We start from the raw sequence: 26,759 nt of genomic DNA on the forward strand, positions 1-26,759 counted from the left end.
AGGATCTGACTTTCACAAATTTCTCTTAATTGTCTTTAGCTCTGGAGTTTTTGTATAGCCATTTGCCTAAATAAGGGACAGGGTTTCTTATGTACAGCTGAAACGTGCAGCACACACTCATCTGTTTATTTTTCTGCTTTCACATCTTTCATCAGCATTATTTTCCAAATTAACTTTTATCAGCAGTCGTCCCAAGCAAGTGCTACTTTGAACATTTACTAGGTGTGTTTAAGTTGTTTTCACCTACATACTCGTTACACTTTCTTTGCTGTATGCCTTGTATGGGACAGAACAAGAGCTTCTTCATAGCGTGGACTACATTTTAGAGAAAAGATTGCCTCATGATCCATTCGCAGTCAGGCAACATCTTCTGGCAGCTAAAAGGTACTAGAAAACCAACACTGGGGAAACATTTATGTATTGAAGATAGATGATTTATGCTCTTTGGAGAGGAAGGATGAATTCTGTTACCTCATTTTGCTTGTTGACTTACCTACTGTTAGTCTAAAGTGGAAATGAGATGGGAAGAGCAAGACCCAGGTGACCAGCCACCTGTCCTCGGACCACAAGCTGAAGGTCTGTGGCAGATCTGTGGGATTACTGGATTAGAAATATAGGGTTAAATTCAGTCCTGCTCTAAAATGAGCTCATTACAGGGAACTTAGGCCAGGAGTGAATATGGTCTGCTATGACTGAATGGAGAATTGTATCTTCATCCATTTTTCCTCCTAAATAGATGGCTCCTTTTCCTCATACATCCAACCAACACTTTGATTCACTGTTTAAAAACTGAATTTTTAGATATTTCTCTTTCATTCAAAGAGTGTCAGAGTCCCAGTTACTAACTGATTTCCCTGTTATTTTCATGTTTCTTTCTCCCACAGCACTTTTTTCTTAACTCTCTAAACCTTTTGTCCAAAAGGTTTTCTTTTGATTCTTATCAGCCTGTAAGGAATTGGTCACAATATTTGGTCTCTCAGTTGTGTGACTAGTACTCACAAGGGTATATTGTTGGACATCTTGTTGATAGGCAAAAAAGCCAGGACCAAGCAGCCACAGGAATTTACTCCCTCTATGGAAAATCTAACACGATTTCTTTGGTATGGCAATACCAAAAAGTGTCTGCTGGCATACCCAGCTCACTTACTTATAACCATATAAAGTGAATGCATTTCAGAAATTGGATTAAAAGACAGACATAATATTTTCCATCAATTAGACACTGAGAAACCCCAGACACACAGTGCTGCAAGTGAAATTAGATATCTTGGGAAACCTATTCCAAATGGAAACCTAATATGTGGGATCCTGACTCAGTCACTACTCCCTCAGCTTCTTACCCTCTCCAAAATATATTTAGATACATTAGCTAATGTAAATATAGTAACTTTATACCCAGTAAACATGCATGGATTGAATCATTACTGTTGCACTAAAAGTAGCCATAGAAAACTAGAAATGTGGCTATAGATTTTTTTTTAAACCTGCCAATACACAACAGATATTTACCCATTTGCCTATTTACCTATCTGTTCCCGCAGATGTACTGCATGACCATTTTGCAGAGTCAGTTCAGCAAGTGGTATGTTATTTATAAAAGGAAAAATACTGAGTCTTCCATAAGCCTTCTGTCACAGTTGCTTGGCATATGGGAAATATAAATAGGGCAAAGTAATCATTGATGTGCTATGCTATTGGCTGTAGTGGTCATCTCTGACCCAAAGAGATGCCACAGAAGTAAAAAATAAGAAGATGCTCCTGCTAGCATTTTTATGTTTTAAAATATTTTTCTGCTTCATTTTACTTCACTCCCTAGCTAGGCAGAAAGTTAAATAGAGAATTTTGCATAATATTGTTGTATGTACACCACAGTGAGCAACCTCCAAAAAAGCTTTGTGAAAAAAAAAAATTGATTCTCTCTTTTTTCTTGTGTGGCCTTTTATTCTTTCCTAAGGACTTCCTCCAAATGTAGTAGTATTATACCAAAATTGGTCCTTAAAAATGCCTGTGCTTCACACTGAGCATCTCCTAGCTCTCCTGTACTTTTGGGGTATTCAAATGGGAAACTGAGTAGCTTAACTCACAGACTTGTAACATAGCTTAGCCACAAAATGAAATGGCTGCTTCTCAGTGAAGCAGAGTGAAGTCCTTTATCATATGATAAAGGAAGTGGCTTTTGAACCACTGGGACAGCTTGCAGGTTTGCCTTGTAATAATACCAGGTACAGCAGCTGCAAAAGGTAACGTTTACAAGATCACTTCTACTTTCTTCTGGCATATAAAAAATGGCCAAATATTACCGAAAGCACACCCTGTAGGACAAGAAGTTACTAAAAAGACATTTTCTGATTTATGCATCACCTTTGCTCAATTAGTGATTTTTCTAACTACAGATATGACTTATCAAGCTCTGTCTGCGCTTCTTGACTCTTGCTACTTCACCAGTAACAGATTTCATGGTCTAAATCTAGCTGTCAGTTTTGTTGATCAATGCAGACGGCAATAGAATCAAGTTGTATATTATGAACAGGAGGAATTCTCTTATTTGGCTCATCCACACAATCAAACTGTAGCTCTAAAATAGACAGGGGTAGTTATGTTAATCAAAATATTGCCATTATGAGTTAATTTTCCGGCCATAGCTACAAGGAGGACAAAAGATGGAGCTCTTAATTTTTTCAGATCATTCCTATGAACAACAGGAGACAGTAGAAAATTTTAAAATTAAAATTATAAAAGCCCAATGAACAACTTTTTTTGGGGGGGGGGGGGAGCAAGAAATAAATTTGTTTTTAACAGAGAGATACCCATAATTAAGACCAAATATGCAGATTTACTCTGTATCTTTTGCATGTAAAAGTTAATTTAAACAGGTATTTCCTTTAGGAGGGCACCTAGAGCACAGAAAGCTTTGCATGCAAACTGTCTTTATAGGCACGCAGCTTAAAATAATTGGACACCTATCTGACTTACACATGTAAAATATTTTAGGCCTAAAAATGCCTATGCAAAAATGCAGGAAATGTTAGTACCAGGAGTTTGGGGCATTGTAGTAATTAAGAGCCAGTCTGAAAGTTAAATAGAGAATTTTGCATAATATTGTTGTATGTACACCACAGTGAGCAACCTCCAAAAAAGCTTTGTGAAAAAAAAATTGATTCTCTTTTTTCTTGTGTGGCCTTTTATTTTGATTGGTTAGTGGAAATGCTACCATCTTCTATTGGGAGATCGTGGTAGCCTGAAACTAGGGGGATTCAGACCATAGGCTTCCAGTTCCCCAGACATCAACCAAACATCTCTTACCTCAGCAGTGCTTCTGGGTCCCCTTCCAGATCTCTGTTTCCGTGGACAGAGAGTGTCTCCTTTCCTTTATCATTGGCTGAAACAGGGATCCCCTGAAGAAAGTGATTTTATTTTTTCTACCTTGGATGTGGCTTTAACCCTGCTGTATGGAAGGTCAGTTAGGCAAATGGTTCAATAGCATTTACAATTCTAGATTGTAACTGAAAAAAGCATTAAAAGCAGCATATCTTTAAAAAAACCCACCTTGATGGAATATTCTTGAGCCAACAAAATGTGTATAGAGGAGTATAACAGCTTGCTCTTTATCACTATAAACTGCTGTCCTCAAGATAGGATATCAAGCATTTCTTTTGTTGAACAAAGATTTTTATCTACCTATCCAATCACCCCCCACCACGAGGCTTTACAATTCTTATTTCCTCGGGCAGAGAGCTGGTTCAGACACCGTACCTGTGGCTTCCCTTTTTCCCTGGGTCTTTTCACAGAACTCTGTTTCCAGAGTGAATGCCTTTCTAAAAGCACTCTGTAGGCCTTCATTTTATAAAGGAGCTCTCTCATTAACTTACCATTGAATAACTCTCATAACTCAAGGCCTATTTGAATTCCACTCAGAACCACAATATTTCATTGCAGAGCACCTGACACCTCATGCATCACACTAAATGTATATTTTCACCATTACCTTTACTGTTTCCATATTCTTCTAGCCTCACCCTCATCCACACCGACTAGGAGTTGGTCAAAAGATGGGGTAATTTTTTTCCCACAAAAAGTTTCATAGTACTGCATTTTCCAAACCTTTCCCATCAGCTTTAATTAATGTGATATGCACACTGTACTGAGCCTTTAATTTCAATAGAAATTGCCTGATTGCAGAAATGCCCCCTATTTTCTTGTTTTCCTAGTTTAAATTATAATAATTTAGGTAGTATGTGGTTAGTCTGCGAATACAGAGGACAGAGGACAACAAAAGCCAAATACCAGTAATCCCAGTTTGGACATGTTGGCGTGATAGCTTGGTCAGTACAGGAGACGTTAATTTGTTGACTTGAAGAAATAAGACAGTGTCAGTGATACAATTTCAGATATTAATAGAAGGATACATAGCCATCAGGTGGATTGGATCAAACATTTCAGTTTATTATGTAACATACCATATTCCCAAGTGAAAAATTCAGTCATCCACTCTCTGTGCACATGTACATCTGTACTGCATTGTACAGTTTCACAATTAAAAACAAATATGCGCTTTATGAAACTGAGAATGGTACATTATAGCGTATGTGACCAAAGATCTCAATAGTATCACAGTTCTTGGTTATGTTCTTTAGCTTTCCTAAAGCAGCAAAGGAGACTGTCACTCTCTTAATTTTATCCTTGCTCAGTTACATTCCATTGGTACCTAATCTGTTAATTTTAGGCAGTAATGAGTGTAAAACATTTCCTGTCACCCCACTATTTGCATATGCTTCTTAGATCACTAGTTAGAAGCTGGATGTAATTGCTGGCTTTGCTGGTACTTTCCTCTTTATTTCTTTATCCCCTTTACTTCTTTGCCTCGCAGAATAGTGCGATTTCTGGTAAGATCCTTCATCCTACAGAGCAGAGTGAGAAGCATGTAAGCATTCAGTTGCTCGTGTTGCTGTCCTTTAATTTTGCTTCTGTATCTTTGCTGTATTTTGAATCACGTCAGTAATCTGTCCAATATACTAGCAGTGAGCAGCTGTAACATGACAGAACACTGGCTCTCATTTCTTTGGGTGACTTCTGCTTATCCAATCCAATATCAAGTTACATGAAAAAGAATTTCGATATGAGACATTATCACTTTATGGTTAGGACCAACCACTGCCAAGAACATCTTGCTCTTCTGTGCCTTCTGGAAAAGATGAAAGCGGAAATGATTTAGGCGGCTGGATTTGAAACAGTCTGACTCAGCATTAGCATCAAAAAAGAAACAATTGCTTCTTCAAGGGAGAAAAATATCCATAACAAACCACCTGAATATTTTCATTAGATATGAGACCTTTCAAACCATAGCTGATCTTATGTTGCTCTTGTTACACATGCACATTGCTACTTACTTTCATGAGGAGAACTTTTCTTAATCTTTCAGTACTTCTAAGTGCTATGAGTCCTATTGTGATCAAGTGGGATCTTATGCCTGAATGAAGGACAGCAGCAGGCTTACCTGTAAGAAATATATCTTTATTTCAGCATATGCAAACTGAGACCTTGTCTACAGCTGTAGCAATGACTGAAGTACAAATGGAAGCCATATCAAAAGCCCAGATCCTAGAGACAGGCCTCTGAACCTGTGTGGATCTCTAACCAGGAGTGGGGTTTTGCTTCTTGCTTCAAGAAATTATACTTACACTAGTGTTTGTAAAATAAAATCTTCCTTCAAAAATCATTAAAAGATTTGATGTTTTACTTTTTCTGAGTAATGAAAAAGTATAGCAAGCTTAAATGATTCCTTTAAATTGCTTGAAATTCCTTCAAATTGCTTGTATTTGGCTGTTATCTGTTGACAGTCCATTTTTCAGTTGTCCAACACGACTAACTGAACATCTATGATGAAAACCATCAGCATGTCATGCTTTCAAATTTGTATTACTTTTCAACTAAAAAGACAGGTCAAGGATGGTGAAGGTAAGAAAAAAGCATCCATCATGCTTCTGTATAATTGACTGTTTAGTGCATCCACGCAGGGCACTTTAAAGAATAATGAACACTCATACTTTTATTTTCCTTGTTCTTATTCAGTAGCACAGTTGCAATGCCAGAGTCTGTATTGATAGAGCAAAGTTCAAGAAAGGCCAGATTAAGAAATGTAGCAGGCCTACCTTTTTGGAGCTTTGGTTGAGTCCCAGGATCGAGGGTCTACTGTTTGATTGGTGGAGCCCGCCCACCAATCCAGAGGCAGCACAAGGGAAGCAATGCCTCGCCCTTTTCCAAAGGGAGGGGGTCAAGGAGCAGCTGGACCTGAATCGGAACTGCACCAGCCAGGTCCAGAGAACTTCAGGGGTGGAGCCCCTGAAGAGTATAAAAGGGGAGCATACTCAGCAGGCTGGGGAGAGATGACAAGGGACGGCAAGGAAAAAGGAACTCCAGAGATGGCCATCCTCAGGACCCTGCTCGAGCTTCAGTGGTGTGCAAATCCGTGCATGGGGATCAGACTCTAGGAGCTGCTCAAGGCAGCTTGAGCCTGCAAACCCAGCAAGCGGCTGGGCAGTTGGTATGCAGATTGGCACACGGAGAGCTGGCCCTGGGAGCAGCTCACGGCTGCTTGGACCTCACACAGGGCACAGGTCGGCGCATGGAGAACCGCCTTGGAAGCAGCTTATGGCTGCTCATGTTAGCCCCAGCCCTAGGCTGAGTGACCGGAGCCCCGCAGTGCAGCTCCAGTTTTAACTAAAAGAGCCCTGGTGCACAGAGCAGGGCCCAGGAAAGGGGAGAACCCCAGGTGTGAGACCAGGGGAGTCAAAGCGTTCAAGGGCTTGGTTCGCACGAGAGAGAGTGAGCCCTGGGTGCCCAGCGCAGGGCACCAGGCCATCAAGGAGAGCCAGAGGTGCCACTGGGGAGAGGCTTTTGCAGGATCAGCCACCAGGGGATGAGCCTTTACTTCTCCAGAGAGGAAGCATGAGTTGCTGGGGAAGCTGGCCCCAATGCGGGGGCATTTAAAATGGATGAGGAGGGTCTGCTGCCTCTACCCTCTATTGCAGGAGAGGCATATCCACATCCCAGGGCTCTAAAGGGGAGGGGCTTCAGGGAAACCCCTTGTGGAGGTGCTGAGTACACTCCCTACTTTGAGGTTGTTGTGTTAAGGGCTATATAGCTAGGGGTATTCTTTAAAGGGGTTTATATGGTTTATGTGTTTTAATGTCTCAGTGTATATATTGGCATTGTTATTTGTGAAGGTTTAAAGAAATATTATGGTTAAGTTACTTGGGTTATATAGGTTAATATCCCTATGTGTTAATTGTGTTGTATAGGTTGTAAGTTATTTGGTTCATATTTGGTATTATATGTGAATTGTGGAATATTATATATAGTATTATATGTTAAGCCTTGTAAATATTCTCTGTTTTATATTAAGTTTCTGTATTTAATCTTGTAATAAATTGTACATTGTTAAGTATTTGGTTTTGGCCTAGTTCTATAGAGAGGGGAGGAAGCAGCTCTAGTAGCTGACCCCTTCCTCAGCACCCTGCCTGACCACCACCACTGTGATCGGAGGACAGGGCACACCCCCTGTGTGTACCCAGACTACAGAAAGAAAGTAAGCTCTACGGTTTTAGAGGTCTGTTTATATAGATCCTACAAATCCCCAAACAGGAGAAACCCCCAGCCAAATTGTCTTCTGCCCACATTTCCATCATGTGGCTTTTCGTCCTTAAACGTACAAACCAAGGCATCACAAACAGGAGATAATTCTTCTGTCTCTAGAGAGTCTTGCAGTAACATTTACCTTTCCCTAGCTCATAGCTCACCCCATTCTGAATTTAAGAGCTTACTTTACCCTTTATTGAAGCTCACTTTACCCTTCTACCTCAGACTGCCTTCCTGAGGCTAAATGGGAAAAATCCTAGCAATAGTGAGCTCAGAAAACAGCACCCCATAATCTGTCTCAGTGGGGCTTTCCCATTAAGGGACCTCACTGAAATGGCTGGGTTGCTGTTACTATCTTTGTTGTTCTTGCTATATTTGGCCTTGGTCATGATTTGGGAAAAAACCTAAAGGGGGGGAAATTATTTGAAGTTTCCCTCAGTATAAATAATACCATTTCTTCAAAGCACAGTGGTTTGCAACCTTACTGAACAAATGGTGGGGTGGGAAGGAGAAGGGATGGCAAAGATGTATTGTTTGTCACATTTCTTCTGCCCTCTTCAAAGGTCCATAAGTATTGCAAAGAAGCCATGAAAGACCTGGACCTGATGATCTCGCGAGGTCCCTTCCAGCCCTAATGTGTACGAAATCTATGAACTCCATCCATGAAAAGAGTGTGGACTTCTTCCCTCCATCAGCCCCACCCCAGTCTATCTTGGGCCTGACTGTCTTAACATACATCACTTTCCTGCCTACACTGATGATGAACTAGCACTAATGGAGGTTAAATATGAGCTTAGTTCTCTCCTCTTCATGTTGTGACAATATCCCCATCACCAGGAGGAATTTTGTGAGCACTAGCGATAAGGAGGCCCTCGCAGCAAGGGGTTACTCCCTTCCGACAGATCTATAGCTCTGTGGATTCATATTTTCACTTTGCTGCCTTGTGCTAGCATCAAAACACAAATAAACCAAATAATTCATCTTTGTTGGGCTTCTAAAGTATGTGCACACAGCAAAACGAAGGCCTGATTGTAGCACAGGTCAGCATAACTATGCTAGCTTTAATCTTTGTGGATTGGGTAACAGTATTAGTGAATATATGCTATTGTGGGCTAACAGTAACAACCAGGCAACAAACCCACTAGGGATCCTGGTCCCTATATACAGTCATGAGTGCCTACCCACATTATAATCAAAATGTCATTCTGCCTTGGTCACAACAAAGTTTAGCTAAATGTGCTTTTGTGTAGAAATTAACTGCAGTGATACCTACTCACAACCCAGATTTAACTGCAAATCAGGCAGGATCAGAGTTCTCCCAGGAGTGCCCTGACAAAGTTTAATTTACAAATGACCTTACTCTGAAGACAGCTGCACCACCTGCCTGGCTGGGTTTCTCATCAAGTGCACTGATGCATTTTGCTGCAGTGCTAGTTGGTTTGAACAGAGTTCCAAAGTATTGGTAGATCCAGATCCCATTAATGTTATGCCTACTTTTAACTTTAACATTGCATCAAAGTACAGCCCTGTAAATGCACTGTAGATTCACAAGAGCCAAGAAGATGTCTTGATAAATACTATCAAATAGTCTCTCACTATATGCAAAGCTGAGCATCAGAGAGGCATTTAGGACTTTGCAGTGTTCAGAAACATTCTGCAGGGAGATGAGATTTGTATCCAATTGCTTCTGTCAGAAATCCCCTTTAGGGGTTTCTTTTACCATGTGTTTCTTCTATGTGATCTTTACTACAATTAAAAAAAATATGGTGGTGGGGAGGGGGGGACAAAAAGATTTGCCACATACAAATAGGGTGAGTCTTCTTCAGTTCTTACATTGAGCCAGTTTGCCCTCCTTTAGCAATTTCATACTCGTACTTCTGTTCCTATTTTATAGTAATTTCTAGTATTTGGGATTGTGTTAAATCTATTTTACATTGTGTTAAATATCTTTAGTAGAGCCTCAAATGCTTTGTCCTTAGAAGAATTTAGCATTGTGGCACTGTTCTCATTGGTACCTCTGGACTTTAGTTATTCCTCACCTCCTTTGATGGCTGTCTTCAGCTCTTGTATTGTAAGTGATCCAGGTTCCACTTTCATCTCAGGGATTTGTTCAGAACTGGTGATATCTATTCATTCAGCACATTCCATCCATTTAGTCATCTACAGAAGAGCTCATTTCCATCCCTCTTCTAGTTCTTTCTCAACAATGGGTTGTCTATCATGTCTTTAATTAGTGAATTATTGAGGTTCTCCTTGCTGATATTTTGGTGATGGCATAGTGTTAACATTTCTTGAACATGTGACATCTTGTTTTGCCATTTAACTTTTTATTGGCATGTCTTCTGTCTCTTTTAGTAATAATTTTCTTGAGCCCTTTGTTATACAATTCTGTTTTCCGTGGTTTCATATGCCATCTCATATACCTATAACAGCTTCTCCTGACAAGTATTCATTCATCCTAGATAGTTCAAAACACATGATTTGTTTATGCAAAGTCCTCACAGGGTGGTAATTCAATATACTGGATCAATGTTGTTTGCCCTGAAAATGAAAGTAAACCCTATTGATTTCACTGGAATACTCACAAGTATAAGGCAAGTAGGATTGGCTTGCTATATGCAGTGGATTGTTACCATAGTCTTAACACATCATTCTGGTGGATTTGCCTTACTTTTTAACAGTTTAACAACATATGTACAAGCATACCAATTTATAGCTGCTGTAATGGTAAGCAATAGCTAAGGACTCTAATAAATTTCCATTAGAAAATCTAGCTTTCGCTCACTCTTCTTTTTAAAAATTTCATCTTTGTTGCTAAACTCTATCATGTACATGCATAGTAGCAGAGATGAAAAGCAGTGTTGTTCTGGCTGTGGAAAAAATAAGAGAACAATTTAGATGATCAGCCATTTCAATTGTCAGTGGAAACTGTATGTTTAAGAATGCTGGCTCTGTTTCAGGACTGAATGTTGATCATTCTGCATTGAAATCCAAAAACTTAAACTTCTTAAGAAAGTCCTTTTCATCTAGTGGTTTTGCAGAACAGGTGGCCTTTCAGAAGCTTCTCAGTGGGTTTGGAATATTAGTGGCAGAAGCAGATCTGGGGGATGGGGGTGCAGTTGCACACACCTTTGATTCCTCCTCCACCCAAACTTAAAAACCTACTGCCTGGGAGGGGCAACAGCATTTCCGTTCAAGCAGTGCTGAGGCAATTGACTTCCTGGCTCATTATCTTGTCCCTGATTCCTGCTAATCTCTCCCCTCTCCACAGGTATTAAATGACCTTTTTAATGGTCTTCATATTCCACTATGCAAACAATCCTTTCTTCCCCTGTTAGCCATTCCTAGTAATGTCTTTCTTCTATTTTACAGCCCTACAGACTGTTTTTAGCTCTGGCTAAAAACCTTAACTCAGGTGTGGTAATATTAACTCAGATGTAGAAACAACTGACAGTGAAACACTGGAGGCACTGCCAAAACACTCAGGAGGGCTAGATTTTGTTTTATGAATCTGAGTAAGAGACATACGTTTAACTATAATGGCTACAGGACAAATGACACTGTGTTTTGACTGTTTTGCCAAGTTTGTTGTGTTTTTTGAATTTGACATATAATCTAACAAATTAGTGCACATTCCAGTAATTATATTTATTTCTGCTTTGATCTTAAACTGAATAACATAGTGTTGCCCCTGCCCCGCCCTCCCCAGCATATTAGTAAAGCTTCTAGTTTCTCTTGAACTGTAGAAAAATGTGTGTTGTTTTATATGTGTTGATGTGCCACACCATCTGCACCCCCTTTTTTTAAATCTTAGATCTGCCTATTGTTAGTGGTATTCCTTGTGGGAACCAGTTAGAAAACAGAGGTGGTAATGCTGATAAAAAGGCATGGAAAAAGCAGGTTTCCCAAATTTTCCCAATTCATTGTGCGGACTATATTACCTTGGTTTTCTCAGTTTATCATAGTTTACCTTATTTTTCTCAGTTTATGTGTATGTATATATATTTTTCCTATTTGCAGTTTAAAATCCAGTAATGAGTGGAACAATCAAGGTTTTATACCAGGGCAAAATGGAAAATCTTTTTGTTCACTGTTTTACTAGAGTACAAGATATAGGTTCTTATTATTACAACAATATTGTATGGGTGGGTGGATGAGTGGATGATTTCTAATATGTATCTATGGTATTTTCCCTTTCTTTGAGACCCATGCGTACAGTTGGATTAATGGCAATAATGCAACCAAGCTTTATAGGTAAAGGTATATAAAACAGCACTAATACTAAAAAGACATTAGCTGCCTAAAAGTTTTGTGAAACATTTCCCTGAAAAATATGTAACACAAGTTCTGTGCATTTGTGTAGTAGTAGAAATTTTGTTTGGACACTTATTTGGGATGATCTGTGTAACTTATTCATGGATTTGCCACTTGTAACAGGCATGTCATATATTGATCAAAAACCACACAGGACCTGTTTCAAAACCCCAGAAATGCAATGGAATATTTCCTTTGATTTTTCAACAGGCTTTGGATCAGACATTGAATAAAAGAGATGCATGAGTTTATCATGTAGGTAAAATGCTTAAATTGAGTAAGTCTCATTGGCCGCATCTACATGAGCGATTTAGGACTTACATACACAGCATTCCTGAATGGCTTATTGGTGACACTGACTGCGCAGCAGCTCATTACTGCACACTAGTGTTGCATCACACTTTGTGCCATGTGATGCTACTGCACAGTAGTAACAAGGTACTGCAAAGTCAGCATCTGGGATAGATGCGGCCACTATGTAGATAACTGAAAATCAAGCCCAAGTTGGTCATTCATGAAGCAGAATTGTACATACAAGGGACAACAAATAAGTTCTTTAAGGCAATAGAAACGCTACATTTGTAACTTTTTTTTTTAGTATAAAATATGCTTTTGCTCTTTGGTTAATAAATAACAAACAACATAAAGTTTGAAATCTCTAAGTACAATTTAAAAACTACTTAGACATCTGAAAAATGTCTTGAAATCTTTGTGTGTCCACAAACTATAGCCTGTCAAGCATGTGCTTAGAGTGCATTTACTTTGGAGCCAAAGACTTTATATTTAATACTGGGGTATGTGTTAGAACCTGGATACAGTTGTGAGACAGATTATGGCTGTCTTGTTAGAGGTACCCCCCCCACCCCCCCCGCCCTGACTTAAAACAGTCTTAAAGTGAAGATTAACAGCGTCTCAAATTAGCCTTGATTCTGTTAGAAATGTCCCTCATATTTCATGCTCTGGAAAGGAATATAGTGGAGGAATGTCATAATGTTTCCCTATTCTCTGACAAGCCTTTCAGTAGCCCTGTCAAAGATCATTTAAAATGGAACTGAAATAATAAAAAATGATGTGCTTATGTGAAAAATACTTGGCAGATTCCTTTCTGTAAGACATGGGTATGCTAATGAGCTTTAAATTGCAAGTAAAAATGATTCTTATCAAGCAAGCATTGGTAGTTCTGATTAAAATATTAAGATATGAAATGAGAAGGTTTCTGAATACTGTACCTGGCTTGCTTTCTGAATTAATAAAATAAAATAAAAATCGCTGTCTTAAGCTAAATTAATATAAATACAGGTTGGGGCACCAGATAGGTTTTATATGTAGCAATACATCATTCCCTATAGGTGGTCTGCCCTATGTGCTTTGCTTGGTAATCAAATTCATCAGCTTGGAATGTTGTTTTCCTTTTTCTTTTCTTTTTTTAAGATAAAGGTTATACTTTGCAGGTGTTCTATTTACAACTTGGTAATTATTAGTGAAACAATATTCTCTAATAATTAGGTCCCTTTGTCAGTGAATCATCTTGTTATTTTTTCCATTAAAAACTAATATCCTTCAACAGCATCACTTTATCATGTCTGATAATCATAATTATGCAAGGGAATGATCTGTATGGATTTCACACCCAGTAACTGTATAATTATTTATATAGTTTACTTATCACTGTAAGCAGGTATATATTATTTTGCTTGTTTTACTCAGTATTTGGCAGCATTAACTTTTTAAAATAAATAATTAAAGTTCACTTTATCAAAGATTTAAAAGCCATAATTAGCTGTCACTTGAAATGGATTTCATATAACACCTGGGTTTGTTTCTTTTCTTAATTTTTCACTAATATAGATAGATATAGATATAGATAAGGAAACTTTCTTTAATATGTTACAAGAACTGATGCAGTTGGAGAGAGCATTTTGAGTGAAGACTGCAGGATTAGGGCTAAATAATTATTATAGCAGGAATACTTGAACTATGAAAAACAATTTGCCATTTCCCGTCAGAATACTGAGAGCAAGGGATGGGAGACATAAACAATGATATAATAGTATGTGATCATAGGCCATGTTAGTCTCTGCTATATTAATGTTTGCGAGCTCAAAATTAATCTGAGGAGGAACTGAAGGAAATAAGATATGGCCAGGAATTAAGATCAGCTCAATCTTAAATACTATGTTACAAGAGAGGAAGTCAGGCATTCTTAGAAATTCATGTTAGCTGTGGTTTGAAAAATAATGTTGGAGATAGGTCTTACATGGAACTTTAATTATTGTAGAAAGCATATTTGATATAAATCTTACATTTTTCATCAGAACATGAAAATATGACAGATCTTATAATTGATTTCATTCTAGCATCCTGCATCCTTCAATGCAATGCCATATAAATAATGTATGTACTCATGGGAGCAGGAAATATGGTGCTGATCAGACAATGTCAACTTGGATGAATCCTGTCCTGTAAACTCTAGTTCAGATGTGAGCAGTAAAACCACTATTGACATGTGGCACTACTGACTAAAATGTCAATAGTTATAAAAAGAGGATTTCATAATGCAGAATAATTGATTGGCTTGCTTGACTGGACAGAAACATCTATTCTTCCATGAAAGTAAAATAATTTCCCTAGTAGTTCTCAGAGGACTTAAGGCAGAGAGAACTGATTTGTCCTATTGAAGCTCACATCCTTAACCACCTGTTGAAGATATAGTTTGTTTTAGTAGCTACCTATATTGTAAGATGGAATTGTGATGTCATGGCCTGAAAGTTGATCCCTCCCTATATCCTCTTTTGCAGCTTACTAAATGAGAATACTTGGATTGTGTTGGATCAGGAATCAACCCCAGAAGGGCCCAAATAGTAATGAAGACATTCATTAATATTTCCCCATTAACAAACGTTTTGGGATCTGTCAGGCCCTTGTTAATTTTGGGGGTTGTTCAAATTGTAGCTATATAAGTCTCTAGGTACAATGTGTCATTAAAAATGCTGATTTAAAAAATATCGATCCTGAAGACAGATATAAAGGAAATCCTAGTTTCCAAACAGACCCCTCCTTTCAATCCCTTTCTTCCCTACTAAATATTTTCCTCCCTCTGTGGAAAACAAGAGGCCAGTAGTTTGTATGGAGGCTGGGGGAGTCTTTTGCTGTCAGCCTTCTTCCATTTAAAGGACATGTTAACTCTAGCATCACAGGGAATTGCACTTGCTGCACTACTACATGCAAAGAGAAATAGGCTCTCAATCTGGCAAAACCTCAACCTTCTGGACTTTAAAGGTTAAGTTATTAAACTTCTTAAACTCACAAAAATTTAGCCAGGGGCAGATGATGAAAAGTATATACTGAGCAACTGCTCCCACAGGAAATCCAGAAGCAAAAGGGATTCAACAAGACTCTTGTCTGTGAACTTGAGAAAAAATGCCAATCAAGCCCCAGTGAGGACAATTAATCATAATGTCTCTAAAGTTGCCTCTTTACTCTAAGTATATTAATTCCCATCTTGTTGATTAATCCTCATTCCTAATTCATTCCCTGTTAGACATGGCACAGGTAAGGTTGAAAATATAGACCTGAGTGTCATTGAGTCCTGGGATCTACCACCAAACTTAACTTTCTAATCTAAGCCTCCTAATGGCCTATAGCCATGTTTAAAGAAAGTAGTCCACAAAACAAAATGTTTTTGGCACTCTGTATCAGAGAGTCTTTAGGCAGAAAAGTGGTTCTCCGCTACTAATATTGGAAACCTCAGAAAGAAAGAGACAAAAGGACTCAAGCAGTTCAACTACTCATGCTGAGACTCAAAGGGGTGCTAGCTCTCTATTTCTGGAAGGCAGTTGATATCTTCTCAGAACATAATACCTATTTTTCATCATCACAGCAAATGATTAATTGGTAATACTACTGATATTATGTCCATACTTCTGGCAGAGTCAACAGGACTTGAAGCACTGGAATCACTTTGCTGCAAATTATTTAACTTTCCCTCAAAGTGGGTGCTTTGAAGCAGCGTGCTGTTTTTGGAGATTCTGTTAAGAGAAGACTTCTTGAATAAGGTCTAACGATGGTTTCTTTTCATCCTGGAGGAGCCAGAATGTTGTCATCCCTTACAACAGGAATTGACAGATGATTCCAAAACCACCTTGTTGGTTGGCTCAGTAGCCAAGAGAGACATGTCACAACTCGTATATCTGTAGTTTTATGCAAGTATCACTGGCTGAAATAGAGGCTGGGAGGACTCTGAATATGTATCAAATACAGCTCAAATGCATCAAATAATTTCTTACTATTAGGTTTTATAATTTCTGGAATTATACATAATTGAGAAGAAAGGGGAGGTGGTCCATCTGCAGGTGAGGTGAGCAGTATACAAGAAAATCTTCCTGTAAAGGTCTGATAGTGCCTGAGCTAAGTGACTTCAAACCACAACAAAGTAACTTCTTCAACTCAAGCAGGAGCTCTGTAGTGTAGCTAAGTGATGATCCGTGCCCCAATACTAGTTTTATCATAAACTGGCTCTTGTGCTTTCAAATTCAGTTTGATTCATTTTTTGGCAACCTCTCTATCTTTTCATGGACCAGTCTGCAATCAATGACAGTTAATTAGTCATAATCTTGATTTAATAACTTCAATTCCAAATTGCATGGCATTTGGAGAAGCAGCAAACCTGGTATACATTGAAGGGATTTCCAGGTTGGAGGAGTCTGAGTGAAAATACAGTTGACTACCTCTCTCAAATCTTTTACTGCCAGCATCAAAGCTAGCTGACACGAATGATAATGACTTCGGATTTGTTTTTCATGCAGACAAATCCCAAAACACTTTGCAAACTCTGTTTCTGCCCTTACCTTATTTTACTAAATGTAGAACTGAACCAGCCGTTTAACAGAGCACTGTAACAATTCAGCAGTTCAAGAAAAGAATGATAAGATACTTAATTGAAACTAGTGTGGGAGTTCACAGAATAGTTTGATTATGACAGCTGCAGCCGCACGTTGTATGAAGACACACCTTCTCAATAAGCACTCAGGAAAACCTAACTGAAACACTATGGTATGAATACAGAGTCAGCCTTGGAGCACTAATATAAATTATAAATATACGGAAAAAGGTAACTGCAATGGAGTGATCCCTGTTCTTGTCTCACCAGTATGCTACTTTTAGTACTATAAATAAATCAGTTGAATAAAAATAGTAACGATCACTAGAGAGAGAGAAATGGACTTTGAGACTTAGAAACTACTTTTTGTGCCTGTAGCATTTAGAAATAAGGTAGTATCCCTTTAAACTGTGAGCACCAGTAGAGGGCTCCCAGCCTCCCAGCTGCATTCAATGTTTCCAAAATCATCCAGAGCTGTAGTGTAGCTAGGCCTTACTTCTTGTGTATATTTAGTAAACATGGTTATTTGGACCTCATCCTGCTTATATAGTTTTGTCATATGACTGTTTTTGTGCCCTGCAGTGATTGGGTTTAGAGTTGTTTGGAAAAAAAGGAAATTTTATTTTGCAAAATTTGTTTCCATTTTATTGTTAAAGAGAGGTCCCGTTTTGTCCACAATTTTTTACAGTAATTTTTCATATTTTTATTCTTGTTTCAAATGTTGTAATTTTGTTTTGAAATCATTACATTTCATTAAATGAAAACCTCTTTTTCAGAACCACTTTTCTTCACACTTTACAGCTAGCTAAATTGTTTTAATGACTTTTTTTTTTATTTAAGAACACTTAAGTCTTCATTAAAAATAAAAAGTTTGGATATGGATAACGTTGTCACTTTACCCTGAAAATGTCAAACTGCTCTTCATTGAAAAATATGAAAATAGATTAGTTCTCATTTGGTTTGCATATTGATTTTTCTCTTCTGACATTTAAGATAGTCAGATCTTGGGCCAACTTATTGAAATTATTTTTATGCCACATTTGCAAGAGTCAACTGCATCTAAGAAAGGCGGTATGCAGTTACTAGAAGAGCACGTACACAGTGTAATGCCATAGCAGCTAATAAGCTGATCACTTCATCAGTTAAAAAATATTAGCTCTGTAAAAACTCTTTATCTTAAACCAGTGGTTCTCAATTATTTTAGATTTGAGGCACCTCTCAATAGAGTCAAGGTAACGCTCAGAAAATGCCATCTATTAGTTTTACTGTTTTCTTTGTCTGCAAAAAAGTAATAGAGCAATTCTTTTGTAGCAGAGAGTTGAAAGATCACAATGGGTCAGAATGTTTTTAATATTATTTATTCCTAAGTGAAAATATTGGTTTTATCTTGGAATCATTTTTGCATACCTAACAGTGCTAACATTGTGTGGCACCCTACCACAATCTTAAAAACATCTCAAGGCACCCCAGGCTGTCATGGCACTTTGGGTGGGAATCACTGTCTTAGACCTACTTCACAGATGGATATGTAAGGCATGGGGTAGTTAAGGGAAGTCTCTGACTTTTCTCTAAACAGAGAGAAAAGGAGTGAGGTTGTAAGAACCACTTTCTTACAAGGGATACGCTAATTTGCACACACTCCTAGCAGTCCTTGTAGCAGTAGCAGTCCTACATGTGGTTAGCTACAGAGGGAGAGAGGGCATGATGCTTCTTTTGAAGGAGTATGCTAATGAACACACTTTGAGATATTAGGAATGGTTGAGGCACTGTCAAACATGGAACTAGGTCAATACAGCTCCATGTTCCCACTCCATAGCTCAGCAAATGTGAGGTCCAAGTGATTTGTCCGTGCATATAAAGTCAGCAGCAGAGCTAAGAAATAGAGACGAAGAGTCCAGATTCACAGTCTCCCACCTTCATCCCAGCCTTCAGTCCAAATCATACACAATACCGTTAATTTAACTAATTTGGGAGGTCTTTGAATATATGAACCAGTCCAGGGGACAGCATCTAAACATATACATATTGTTTCTTCCCCTTATGAAAAGTGAGAAATCTATATTATTTTAATGTAATTAAAATAATTTAATTTAATTTAATTTCAAGTACTAAGTCATCTAAGAATGATATAGTGCAATTTTCTTTCCAATGGGAGGTGTTCATGTAGGTTAACTGATTATAATTTGAGATATTAGACAAAATACTGAGAACAGTTTGGTCAGGTGAACGGTAATATCAAACTAAATGTTTTACAACTGTTAACAACTGTCATCCTATTGCCATTCATACATTGACTATGCTTGTGTAATATTAGAGAGAATTAACTAGCTGTGTTGGTGTGAAGTCAGGCAGGTGGCCTGAGAGATGCCCCTTTTGGGCTCACAACAGCTTATGCATCTCCGATTTAGTCAGTCTATAAAATGCATCTCTGTCCTGGTTTGTGTTAAAGCATTCAGGTAGTGTGTAATAGCATTGTTTGGTTAAAAAGAATCAGGAAATCTTTTTTAACTGAATGGTCAGAACAAGGCTGATGGGAGCTACAGAGGGTCAGGTATGGATAAATGTATAGATTAAAAACATCCAGGAAGAGCACATACCAACTGCAGAAACTTCCTTAGCCCGACGAAGGGTTTTTGAACCTGAAAGCTTGCTTAATAATTGTTTTGAAACTATTTAAGTTGGTCTAATAAAAGATATCAGATTCACCCAAAGAACCTTGTCTGCCTATGTCCTTAGACCAACACGGCTACAACCTACACCCCTAGATTAAAAACTGAGTTTTACATGGGATTTTTATATCAAGGTAATCTACTTAAAGAAAAGTATGCCCCCCTTGCATGTGTAATGTTGGTGTTCTAACTCTTCAAGACACAAGAACACGTTTCATATTTGTCATTTAAAGTATCTATACTTAAAGTACCCAACCTTATGTAAAATATAGGAAGCAAACTTTATACAGCATCTGAAGCAATAAAAATCTATGTTGACTGCTTATTACTGAAGCATTTAGCACATCAACTGTCACTCCAGATTATCAATTTCATTTCATTTGGACTGGAAAGAAATACAGATTGGTAATAATGTAAGGCTATGTTCCTTAAAGTTAAATGTCTTACAATAAGACTAGTACTAATGAACTATGACATTTTTTCAAGCTACAGGTCTGACATTACTTGCTGTGTCAGAATGAAATGTTTACGGTGAGCGAATTCTACATTACAATGCATTAAGACATCCTTTCAGTGCTGTAAATTATCTTAGTGCATCTACATTTCAAAGTATAGTAGCATCATACAGCTGGCCCAGATGTAAAAATTACACTTTGCAGCTTCTGAAAGGTTTTATAAACAATATAAAATAATAGTATTTAAAAAAAAATAATCCTTGGTCTAATCTAGTGTGCTAAAGCATACGTTTTACAGGTGAAAAGACTTTGGAAAACAAATGGAATCAGAACTCATGGTAGAGGTGATATCTTTTATTAGACCAACTAGATTTTTGCCAAAAAAAAATCTTTAATTGCAAGCTTTCCGGCACAAGCACAAAGTTTGTGCTTTGGAAAAGAAAGTCAACCTTGACTCCATAGCCAACCATATTCAGTGGGAGCATCTACAGATGTTTACTTAAGAGCTTGACTAATAAGCTCCAGGCTGAATGTCTCAGAGTATATGCATGCGCCTCTATTAGGGCACAGGAAAATAATAAGCTCTGCAGCAGGGAAGTGCTTGTATTTGCTTGTATTTTGTGCACAGCAGCACGCGTGTAGACACTGACCTGGCTGGCTGGAGCATGAGGGTGCTTCAGTCAGACTGCCTGCTGGCTAGCCCTGCATTGAAGCATCCTCTTGCCCCAGCAAGACCCTCTGCAGCACATTGAGCCTGGTTGGAGCAGCCCCAGGCTGGCAGGCTTCCCCAGGTCTCTGTCAGATGGAGCTGCTCTGACCTGGCTCAATGTGCTGTGGTCCAGGTGCACCTGGGAGCTTCCTGAGAGCCATATACTCTGGAGCAACAAATAAGCTCTGGAGCACGAATGCTGCATGTCCCCAGAGGCTGGGGGGGGCATGGTGAGCTCCAGCAGGCAGCGGCAGTGCTGGCGACAGTAAGCGTGGAACTCCTGCAGGCAGCCATGGCGTTGTGGGGGAGTGCTGACCACTGGTCAGCGACCACCCACAGACACCACCAGCAGTGTTGGCGGTGGCCAGTGGCGATTGCGGACCACCTGCAGACACTGCTGGTGGTGTTGGCAGTTGCAGGGGGCACGTGGTGAGGGGTGACTGCCTGCAGGCGCTGCCAGCAGTGTTGGTGGTGCCTTTTCATAGAGGGTGCACTGCCACACTCAGGGGTACATGTGCACCCACCCTGTACACATGGCCAATTGTCTGGAGTTAATTGCTGCATGTTAATGGGGTTTATTGCTGTGTTTAATGCTACCCAGTGATATGGTTAAATATATAGTTGTTTACCTTACTTCTACTGATGGTACTAATTGAAGAGTAAGACACAGCTTAATCAAAGGCTGCATGACAAATATTAGGAAACTTCTGGCATTACTATAGCAATTCAGTTCTTATGTTTTCTTAAATGAGGAAAATATAAAACGATCACAACTTTTCACTGATGGGCTAGGAATGGCTGAAGTGATAAACCACTTCTGTTCCCTTAAACAATATCATTCCACAGCAGTTGCTCTGTATTGACAGACTTACACCATTCGGGGTGCATGTAGTGCTCCCTTCCCCTGCAGTGCCCCCCCCGCCGGCCCGCTCCCCTGGGCCGCGCTCCGGCTGCAGCAGGGCCGCGTGCCGGCGCCGCGCGGGACTCGTGCATCCCGGAGCGGCGGGCTGGGCTCCCAGTACGGAGGCAGGACGTGGGGGACGTGGTCGGGCTGTTTTCTCCAGAGTGTGGGGCGACCACAGGCTGGGACGTGGGGGGGGGGGACCTCTCTCGCACTGGCGGGCGTGGGTAGCGAAGACGCTAAGCCTGGCAAGCAGCAGGGCCCCGCGATGTGCTGTGCGGACAGCGGGGGTCGGAGGGATGACAGAAATCCCCTCGGGCCGATGCTGAGGCACAAGCGCCTGCCCGGGTCCGGCGGGAGCAAGCCGCCGCCTCGCTCCTCCTTCACCTGTCCCGGGGCGGGGCGGGGCGGGGCGGGGCGGCGCGGCCCGGCGGTGTCTCCCCGCTCCCCAGGCGCCAGCAGCCGCTGCGGCGCGTGTCGCGGCTCCTTCCCCGCGGGGGGCGGGGCGCTGTCCTCGTGCGGGGCGGGGCGGGGGGCGCGGCGCGGCGCAGCGCGAGGTGTAAACAAGGCGGGAGGGGGCCTGGCTTGATGTCAGCGGGTCACATGGAGTCTCATATGGGCCGCGGCGCGGAGGCGGAGGATGGTTGTGCGCTGGAAGGCGGCAGCAGCGGCGGCGGGTGCTGAGGCGGCGGCGGCACCAGGCGAGGGGCCGCGCACCCGGCCCGGCCCGGCCCGGCCCGGCCCGCCGCGTCGCCCCTGACAAATGATGTGCGTTGTGCTCGCAGCGATGAAAGGTAGGCAGGCGCCGCCGCGGGACGGGGCTGGCTGCGGGCCGGCGCCTCCTCCTCTCCTCTCCCTTCCCCTCCCCTCCCCTGAGCCGGGCGCGGGGCGCTCGCCGCAGGGCCCGAGCCGGGCTCCGGCACCTGCCCGCCGCACGGCCGGTCCCGGGGAAGTTGGGGACGAGAAACCCGCAGTGGAAAAGTCTGGTGGCAGCTCGGCTGTGCCGCTCCCCGGGGCCCTGGCATCTAGACCACAATAAAGATCAGGTTTCTAAACGGCTTGAAGCCTATTCTGGCCCGGCCGGGTGAGTGCCGCACCCTCTCTCTCTCTCAGTTGATTTGGGGGGGTTGAAGTTGGTGTCCCCGCTCAAAGACCAAATCCAGTTTTGAGACTTTGAAAGACAAATGTAACTTTGAAGCCAAATAGCTAATGATGGAGACTGCCACAGCCCAAGCTTGGCAGTGGTGGTGGTGGTGGTGGTTTTTTCCCTTTCCACTTGGCAAGGGGGCTCCTTGCCAGTCAGTAGTGTCGGTGCAGGGTGCTGGAGGCACGATGATGTGCGGCGTGGGTTGAGCTTGCTTTTTCTCTCTCAGAAAGAGTAGTACAAAAGAGGAGTACCATCCCCTCGTCCTTAGCAGCACTACGTGTAGTTGGTAAGGTGCTGTAATTGGGCTGACCTGAAATACTTATTTTTGTAACAAAACATGCGTTGCACATGGCTTGTGGAGAATTTTAACACTTCTTCAAAATTCTGTGCATGTATTGACAAAATACTTTTTCTACAAACTCAGTAGGAGCATACATTAAAAAATGTGTAACGAGGAATCTCTTCTTCAGCTATCGGTTACTTTCAGAAAGCTTTTGAGAAGAAACGTAAGCTTACAGTAGGGTAGTGAGATGATTTGTCAAACTCAGCTTAGGTCTGAAGCTCTCTCTCACCATTTGGGGGGATTCTTTTAGCCAGCTTCCTTGTTAGTGCAAAATCACTAGATGCCAAACTTTTGTACTTGCAGAATGTATTTCTACTGTCATTTTATTATGTAAGTGTTTAGGCTGGTATCTTTTAAAAAAAATTTTTTTAAGTTCAGTAAGTATCATCTCTCTGCTAAGTCATTCATATTTTAAATTTTTTAAAATGGATTGAAAAGTGTACATTTTTTATCAGTTTTCCATGTATTAATTTTCCAGCAATTGCAAGGTAGGGAATAGAAAACTTACTATTTCTTATGTTTGTTGTTGAGGGTTTATGTGTGCAGATGTTTCTGTGTTGCTAGTATCAAAACAGTGTTCCACATTATCACTGACAAATAGATTTATGAAAATCGCCATATTTTTTTCCTCCAAAGCCCATAGCTTTCTCCAGCACATTTGTCTTGGAGTGACCTCTGGCTGCCATGAAATAATAGATTCACAATATTGTGCTTTGAAAGAAGTAGACCAGAAGCACTGGGAATGCAGTTTTTATGTAAGCTCAAATGCACAGGGGAAAAACAGAAAATGTGTAAGTGAATAGAATTATTTTATTTATTTGTGATGCTGTAATAGCACTTTCTGGATATGTGATCATTTATAGTTGCTGTGAAGCTGAAGGGAAGAAAATTGCAGTTTGTGAGACAATGTGGAATGTTACAAATTTCCGTATCGGAGTTTTAAAAAAAAGTGACATACAAGCATATTAATTCCTTCCCTGCTGCCCTACATTACTGGTACCCTAGATCAACTCTATGTGAAGCAAATTTTGTATAATTGTATTTTTCATGCAAAACAAATGCTCTGTCAAATATGCTTTCTTTAATTTTGAAATATACAGCTATTTCCAATGCATATAAGGTTTTGAAGGAATAAAAATTTGGCTGACTGTCAGCATATTGATAGCTACACTAGTGCATTCAAGGAACTGGAAAAAAAGGCAAAGCCAATGAAGAGGAGATGGATATATCATTAAAATGGGCTGTTGTATATAAAATGCACTCTTCGAGTTTCAGCTGGAGGGAAGAGCTTTCTATTTAAGGAAAAATAGTTTTTGAAGTACTTCTGTTCCTAATAATAAAGGAAATAGTTTGTGAACTTTATGCGTCTTCATAAATGAGTAAGAGTTGATTAAAGAAACTTTGTATTGTTAATTTGCACAGATTTGAATCACAAATGTGTGGTGTTTTGTTTTTGCTTTTTGTTCTAACGAGAGTATGTGTATTTTAGTTTGCCTTTTAACTGTTTAAAAAGAGAACCTTTCCTAAGACGATTAATCCTTATGTTGATTTAAATAGTCATTGGTCCCAATTCTGTTTGCATTAAAGTTTGGGGTTTTTTTTGGTTCTTGTTAACTTCAACAGGAACAGGATTGGGTAAGTGCTACAAAGTGGCTGCAAACACTGTACTCTAGATGGAAAAACTGATTGACACAGTAATAGACCAGAGGATAAGCCAGAGATAGGTCCAAGGAGGAGAGAGGGACGGAATCAAAATGATGCCATCGCACAACTGCTTCATCCTTACTTTACACGAGCGTAAGCCACTATCCACCATGCACATGCAGCACTGCTGGTGGAGGGTTCTCTGCACCCTGCAGGAAGTGCTTAGCTTTGTAGTATTTCGAGGTCCTGGCTAGAATAGGTCTACATAGTGAAACAAAATGATGTGGTATAAAAGCGATCCTAGAAGTATTTTTAATAACCCTGGACTGCTAATTCCCAATCATCTTGGTGATTTGTGGGATGTTAACATATTACTCTAACCTCTTTGTAGTGGACATGTTTGTTAATAATCTGAAACACTTTAAATTGTTGATATGGAATTTTTTTGTTCAGAATCGGGTTAAATCATTTGATTTCTTCCCGACAAAACCATAGCTGATTGTTGGAACGGAGTTTGTTTTAACCATCGGGAGGTGTGTGTCTGTTTTGTTTTTGAGGGGTTTTTTGTCTGGCTTTTTTAATTTAAAAAATCTTTGAGCAGATGTACTGTTAATAACTTTTTGTTGTTGAATTTGTATACTGTTTATTTGCTCATATGTTTATTGAAGAATTTGAGGTTTCCTTATTTAGGGCAAATGCTTGTGTGTTAGATTTTGATTGCCTGTGTTTGCATGAGCCCTGCGTTGGTACGTAGATAGGGACTTGATTTTTCTCCATTTCCTGATTATCCAGTTTCTGAGCATCCTTTAATTCTGGCTACAATGCTTAGAACTTTAGTGTCGAGCCCTAGTGGCTTACTGAACTGATCGCTGTATTTGAATTTTCCTGAGTCAGTCAGGCCAGATCTCTTCAAGCTTTTTGGTATTGACCTACCAACTATGAGGCACTTTTAGAATGACTAAATGTTTTTTTTTTCCCAGACTTCAGTAGATGAGTAACTTTTTAACAGTTAAGCTCATCTTAACTTGGTGTACTACTGTACACTGGCAAAATAAAAGCCTAATGTAGCAGGTGCTCTAAAGCTCATCTGTTGGTTTCAATGAGAGTTATACATAAGGAATGATAACAGGATTGGGGTGGTATTGTTTTTTTTGTTGTTTTTTTTTGAGTGGTATATAACTGTTACCTACTTAAAATCATTGGCCTGTTTAAGCTGCCTGGCAAAGGAAAGACAATATAATAGTTTAAAAAATAATTTTTTGGGGACAGCTCTGAGTGGTGAGGATGAAACTTATAGAGACCCTGTGCTGGGACTTCCATCCTGCACGGACATCTGGGAAGAGTGCTGTAGGGTGAAATGACTGTACATTACATTAAACTATTTAAGAAGTGTTCTCTATACCAGCTCTAAATATGTCAGTGCAGAGGCAAACTTGGAAGCAAGCTTGTGTAGGTCCAGTTGCAAGGAGCTGCTGAGGTCTGATACGGAGTTTGGGAGAACTGCTACGCCAGCCAGTGCAAAGTCAGGGTAATCGCCATAGGGGCTACTTTGTGGCTTTACAGTCTGTCCCTGTGGTCAATAAGTACGTGTCTGTTTGTATGTTGTTACAGGACCTGGTCAGGAGCCTGAGCCCCTCTGTGCAGAATGCTATACCAAAATGTAAAAGAAAGTCATTGCCTTTTCAAATAAATAAATTTTAAGTGCTGGTTGACATTTCTCATTGATCAGACAGAAGGGCCACAGTCATATTTCTCAGGTTCAGCATAACATTTAGGAACTACACCCATACAATATTACATCCTGTATATTGAGTGTGTTACCTGTGGTATGTTATTGGGTGCATTCATTATATGCTAATAATTTAAAAGTGTGTTAATATAATGCAAAATATTTTTGTTGCTACCACATAGATTTCTTTTTATATCTTTTCCATGTGGATATGTTTGTGTATCTGTACAATTATAGCTTTTCATAATACAGTTTGCTTTCCTTTTTTTTTTTTTTTTCTTAAGGGGAATGTGGTAAATCTTTTTGTCTTTTCCCAAGTAGGTAGATGCATCTC

General features: G+C 40.0%; 1 protein-coding gene across 3 annotated transcripts in view; it reads left to right on the plus strand.

Annotated features, from left to right (window-relative positions):
* Nucleotides 1-26,759, plus strand: part of RORA (RAR related orphan receptor A) — a 605,658-nt gene that overhangs the window by 465,060 nt on the left and 113,839 nt on the right. Inside the window, exon 1 of one of the 3 annotated variants that reach the window (XM_006259377.4) lies at nt 22,212-22,356. The exons of the other annotated variants lie outside the window; for them this stretch is intronic. Within the exon in view, the coding sequence (XP_006259439.2) occupies nt 22,326-22,356 (31 nt within the window). The 5' untranslated portion in view covers nt 22,212-22,325. Of the gene's footprint in view, nt 1-22,211; nt 22,357-26,759 lie in introns of those variants that run through there. 3 annotated transcript variants of the gene reach the window in all.

This window comes from Alligator mississippiensis, chromosome 11, assembly GCF_030867095.1.
Source record: "Alligator mississippiensis isolate rAllMis1 chromosome 11, rAllMis1, whole genome shotgun sequence".
NCBI classification, from domain to species: Eukaryota; Metazoa; Chordata; order Crocodylia; family Alligatoridae; genus Alligator; species Alligator mississippiensis.